Source organism: Acipenser ruthenus, chromosome 16, assembly GCF_902713425.1.
Source record: "Acipenser ruthenus chromosome 16, fAciRut3.2 maternal haplotype, whole genome shotgun sequence".
In the NCBI taxonomy this organism is placed as follows: Eukaryota; Metazoa; Chordata; class Actinopteri; order Acipenseriformes; family Acipenseridae; genus Acipenser; species Acipenser ruthenus.
In genome coordinates this window covers 27,476,259-27,482,258 of record NC_081204.1, presented here as the reverse complement: position 1 = coordinate 27,482,258, position 6,000 = coordinate 27,476,259, and the positions used below count along the sequence as shown (strand labels likewise).

At 39.9% G+C, this 6,000-nt stretch overlaps 1 protein-coding gene across 1 annotated transcript; it reads right to left on the bottom strand.

Moving 5' to 3' along the window:
• Positions 1-1,266: 1,266 nt before the first annotated feature.
• LOC117411943 (thymosin beta-15A homolog) lies at positions 1,267-5,304 on the bottom strand. Its single transcript, XM_034019815.3, has 3 exons — positions 5,153-5,304; positions 3,191-3,304; positions 1,267-1,656 (listed from the first exon to the last, which is right to left on the bottom strand). Exons 2-3 carry the CDS (start codon positions 3,291-3,293, stop codon positions 1,613-1,615), a joined length of 147 nt encoding a protein of 48 aa, XP_033875706.1. The 5' UTR covers positions 3,294-3,304; positions 5,153-5,304; the 3' UTR covers positions 1,267-1,612.
• Positions 5,305-6,000: the final 696 nt, after the last annotated feature.

Sequence of the window (6,000 nt, the reverse complement as noted above, 5' to 3'; positions counted from 1 at the left end):
TTTACTATATATAGCTAGAACTATGACGAGCCACTTGCAAATCCTGTTAAACCTAGAGACCAAATAAAAAAAAAGCTGTGTTGTTCTAGCAGCATGGCACTGTGATGTATCTGTATGCAAATCCTGCCACTCACATGAACCCAATGGGATCTCATGGATCTCGGATGTCTCCTTGTTGATTCTGTTACTTCACTCATTTCAAGTTTGTTTTCAGTTTTTACATGTTTAAAGCACAGACACAAGGATCTGAAAGACTATGCAGCAGTGGTGTGCCACAGAAGGCTCTGCAGTCCCATGTATGTCGGCCTGCCAGTGATTTATTAACATGGCCATGGTCTGGGACGGGGAAGTTAGAATATTGAAATCTATTTGAGCATGAATGCTTATGGACATAAAGGGCACATTCGCAAACTTAAACAAGGATGTGAAAATAGTAATAGCTGTCTGTTTTCAATCAATGATTTGTGATAGTTTAATTACAGTTCTTCATCCACAAATAGTGTCATTTAATAATTAATTTGTTTTTTTTGGGGGGGGGGGGGGGGGGTTGACAGTCTTATTTAACTTATTTAAATGTACACTCAATAACTTCAACTGGAAATGTCTCATAGCATGCTTCTTTTCTAAACTTGCAATATGTATGAGGGATGCTTTGGAGTTGCTTCTGGTTATCCCTGGACAAGTGTACCACCCACTGTGAAACTGACACCCAGGAGAATGAGTCACTCACAATGACACCACCTGTTGGATCTTGTGTATGACCCAATCCGTGTTTATCTTTGAAAGTGTCTCTTGCTCCGGAATGTTCAGGTGTGGGTGGAGCCTGGCTGGAAGCCAGGTTGAGTGCGCTGTGATTGGATGCTTCTCCACAGCATGGAACAGTCACATCAGGGTTTTCAGTTTCTGTTAACTGGTTTTTACATTCCCCGTCCCACCCTTTTGCGTTTTCAATTACAACACCCCGTTGAAACACTCTGCAGAACACAATTAATTATAGAATAAAGAAAATGCATTTGCTATTCAGCATTTCCTCTGCAAAGATTCTCAATCTAATGGCATGCAGGTCTTATTTTGCTGCAGTCAAATATACTCTTGTTTTACTAAAATCTAACTGACTTTAGACACTCTAAATTTAGCTGTCAACGTGTGGAAGCCAGGTCTAAAATACCAAAACAGACTTCCAAAAATGAATTCACTTTCTGCTAAAACCAAATTTACTTATCCAGAATAAAATGCAAGACAATATTAAAAATCCACTTTAACACATTTACATTTTGTATTTTTTTATTATTTATTTTATACATTTCTTAAAAAGGAAGACAAATTACGTGGCACCAGATACAATACATGTTAATCTTTGAAGACATCTATCCACTACATACTAGCTGGAAATCCCATGTGAACACTTAAAGATGTGTCAGCGATGAACCCCCTTTCCCCTCCCGCAGTGAAATCACAAAGCAGATTTTTACAAGCTACACTAGCACATGGTCTGCAGTTGCTCCCTCTGTTCCCCCAGCCCTGCCCAAAAGGAGTGCTGTGAAAGTGTTGAAGTGATGGAGGACAGGTAAAGACGCAGGGAATGCGCAGCTGGTGCAGGACCGTTCCTCCTTCATGTTCTCCCTTCAGCATTTAATTTCTTCTCCTGCTCGATGGCTGGGGACAGAACACGCAGGAAGAAATGTCAGACTGGGGCAAAGTTTCAAATACATAGCCTCTCCCCCACCCCCAATAGAGGAGACCCTTTAATCTGATGGTGCAGTACTGGAACTGATTATCAGGGTGCATCAGTTCATGCGGTCAAGCTGTGACCTCTTTGTCAAGGTGCCTCAAGCACTGTATACAAGAATCTGTTAGAATGACCAGAGACTGATTCAAAACATGGAATTACCAAACTGGGCAACAAGCCTTTGTCAAGATTTGCATCGTTGCCAAGTAAGGGGGAATATTCAGGATCTGGAGATGGGATGAGACTGTCCATGTTTAGACCCGGATACCCAGAATAAAAGCACAGCAGGGATTCAGTTGCTAAATTCTTTGGGAGTGCGCTCATTGGGTTAAGGCTACAGTAAACAGCCATAATTGGAAATAAAAACTCATTTTTTGCTGCTTTCTTTTTTTGGTATTATCTGAAGTTCTGGCAGAGAGCAGGACAACTGAACAAAGTGTATTGTAATAACCCTGCCAAGGATAAAGTAAATAGATAATGATAAAGTAGGTCACATTGACAGCATTGGAATACAATCTTGTAACAAATGTGCATACAAAGTCTTCACAAGGTGAAGTTCCTAAAGTATTTCTTTAAGATAAGGCAATCCGAGGAAAAATACTTGACAGAATGACCATACCGCATACCAGCGCACCTGGACGAGCTGGTCTTGCTATAAACAGAAGCGTGACTGGAGTGCCTGTAATGGACCTACATTACTATCAAATAATGGACTATTTGAATTAGGCATTGCTATCTGTATAGCGGTTATTGAATGCAAATACATGCAATTATTTAACTCCAGCACTGCATATCAACTAGTTTTAATTGGATTGGAAATATTGTTAATCCACACATAAAACATGGCCTTTTTGCAAAGGTTGCAATCAATATATAAAATCAATCCACAGTTTAGATTAAACTGTGCAACACTTCAAGTGGGTGGGGTTTTAAAAAGGACACCTCCCCATACAGGGGATAGGACATCCTCTGTAAATGGAGATGCAACCAGTCTAAATCTCCACCCACTCAACAGCAGTACACCTGAAAGGATTTTTAGATCAAGATTGAGAGAATAGAATAGCTACATAAACTATGCATTTAAATACTTCAGCACAGCAAACATGATTGTAGTTCAAATTGCTCCATCAAAACCGCAAACTCTCTCATGATTCTGTTTACATTCTGGTTAAGTCAATCCTAAAGAAATTGTCAACAAAAAGAGGTTACCCATTTATGAGGAGTGTGAGAAATTACGAAATGCAGACAGCAGCAAAGACTACTTCAAGCTTCAGTGTCCCAAATGTGTTACTCTTGAAACTAAAATGAGATACATGTTACAGGCAACAGATCCCATTTTTAAACCTGTGTGTTCTAAAGAGGCCTGCAAGTAGGCTCCAGTGGGGTGTCCTGACCTGCAACACAGGCCTCATCTGAGCCGAAGAGCCAAGTTCCACCACCCCCAGACTCTGCAACACTTACTTTCTTGGTTTGGAAGCGTGTTCTTCTCCTCAGTACTAACCCTCTTCAGACTCTTCTTGTTGAACTTCTCCACATCCTCTTTAATGACCGGCTTGTCAGACATTTTGGAAGAGACTTTTAAAAAAAAAAAAAAAAAAAAAAGTATTATTTCACAGATTTTTTATTTGACTTGAATGATTGTTGGATGAAGTCTGTTGTATATTTAATGTGGAGTTAATTTTGTACGCTTATTTTAGTTAGGCATTCCTTGGACCAGTAACTGTTCAGTGTGCAAATAGGGATTTTGTGGCCGGTGCAGTCCCAACCTTCTACAAAGCAGAAGTCTTTGCTATGCAATTCTCACACAGTGCCTTTGTTGTTCTACTGAAACTACCTGCTTGTATAAAAAGAAGAGGGCCATAAGACACACCTATATCACAGCAGATCGGCCGTGAAAGGACCTGCAAATGGGGAAGTGAAAGCCACAAAAGTGAAAATGCCCCAGCTTCTATTTTAATTGTATTTGGTAACAAGGAAACGTACTGAACTTAAAAGCACCTAGGGCCATATTTTCAAAGCATTTACTTGTGATCTACCCAACCGCCCAGCAGAATAAAGGACTGCACCCTTATTTAAAAGCGGTTCCCTTATCGGATAAAAGTCTTTTTCCACACTCTCTCTGGCTCCCAATACTCTTTATACAACTCTGCTGATGAAGTGGATATTGTGCTGTTCTCCCCACACACCTTCCTGTAACTTGCACAATGCCAGTCTCCAGTGTGCAGGATTGCAAAACAGGGTGTGTGCAATCTTTCTTCAGTTAAGAGGGAGTGCCCAAGCCAAGAACATGAAGCTTTCCAGCTGCTGCGCAAATTCAAGTAAATGCAGTAGTGCCCAGAATTATGCTAACAAGGGTACAATTCCTTCATTTAAATTTATAATTTTTTGATCTACAGATTATCTAAAATGTTTATTTCTGCACTTTAATAGAATTTGTAAAATAAAAACACAAGGCTATGATTTAGGAACATTGCTCTGTAGTACACCTTGTGGAGGCCCTGTGATCAAGTGGCTAAAGGGGGCTTGTAACCAGGATGTACCCAATTCAAATTCTGGCTCACCTCACTGTGTGATCCTGAGCATGTCACTTAACCTCCTTCTGCACCACCTTTCTGGTGAGACGCAAGTGACTGCAGCTGATTCATAGTGCACACCCCCTAGTCTCTGTAGGTCGCCTTGAATAAAGGCGACTGCTAAAGAATGTTAACACTACGGCTCGTACTCTTCTTACTACAAACGCAACAGCCACGGTATGCAGGGCACTTCTGAGTAAGTCGGTATGTTGCAGCATACCAGTTACAATATGAAAAACTATAGTTTTCCAGACAGCTACTTTGTGGTGTAGGCTTGCTTCAGACAGAACTGCAGATAAACGTGTACCAGCGCCACAGTCTCCTTACTAGACTACACAGCCAGGAGTGCGCAGTACCATTATATATATATATATATATATATATATATATATATAAAAATCACACACACCTCGTGACTTACACGATGTTATTGAAAATGTTGCGAAATGGCATGGTTACCTCAGACTCGATAGCAATAAGGCGGGCGAGGTTCCCAGCCATCCCCCCCAAAAAAATTCTAGCATTTTTTTGCACATAAAATAATAATAAATGTACACACATTTACAATCGCAGTTCCTTTTAACAGGAATGCAGCTTACATCAACATATTACCATACACATCTCCAATTCAAAGAATATAACCCCATATATTTAGTCTAGTATGGACACCTATACACAATTGTTTTTTAAAAAATAAATAAATAAAAGCCGCATTGTGTTAACGTTTACATGTTTTTCATTCGGAAAATACACAAAACCCGCCCTTCGATTAGCGTTGCTCACGAAATCCATTGACAATATTAAGTGTTCATTTTACTATGTTTTCAATAAAACACTTTAGAACCATTACCTGTGATGATCGCTGCAAACCAACCTTCGTCAAAATTCTCCTTAAGGTGCTTCTGAATCAAACATCCCCGAGATGGGGGTTTAAATACAGCAGCACCACCCTACGCCCTTAAAATAGAACCCACCCGTTTAATCTCATTGGCAGAGACTCCGCAGAGGCTAAATGATTGGTCAGTTCAGCAGTCGTTAAATAACAGAACCATGTCCTTCTTGAGCAATAATTAATTATGGAGGGACTCCAATGGATAACTCTTAATTTATTAACGACAGTAAAATATTGTAACACTAAACACTCATAACAATAACATAATTAATGCGATATATGAATAGTTTAATATTGCATTATTTGTTGTTTAATTTCGTTTTTGCATATTTTAAATCTGGACAATACTGACCTCCTGTGGCTATATAGGCACAATACATTTTCCCTTTTCAATGTGTTTAATTTTGTGTCCCACTGCATTTGATTCACTTGTGTGGCCTCCAGGGCAAGCATTTTCTAACATTGCATATAAACGCTGGATCTTTGTGTTGTTCTTATTTTCATTAAAGCATAGTGAAAACATGAGACAGTATAAAAAAGTTTCCAGCCATATTAGACAGGGAGTCAAGCAGGTCTATTAACACATTTAACAGAGGTGCATGTTAAACCGTCCAAATCCAATCAGTACAACACGTAACCTCAGGGACAGAACAGCAATCTAAGCATATATCAGACGGGCTGCCTTTCAACGGCTCCCTGGTGCCCTGCCTTTTCTCGACCCCTTTCTCGTGTTAGTTGTTGCTTACCTATTTCTTGTGCTCCTGTGCTGCCGGGTGTGTTTTTAGACGCAGTCTATTTATTGGACT

What these genes read in the sequence shown, in the direction of transcription:
- LOC117411943 (XM_034019815.3), bottom strand. Translation starts at nt 3,293, where the DNA reads ATGTCTGACAAGCCGGTCATTAAAGAGGATGTGGAGAAGTTCAACAAG. An exon ending in CACGCTTCCAAACCAAGAAA is followed by an intron (nt 1,657 to 3,190) that starts GTAAGTGTTGCA and finishes TTCTGTCCCCAG; the next exon opens with CCATCGAGCAGGAGAAGAAA.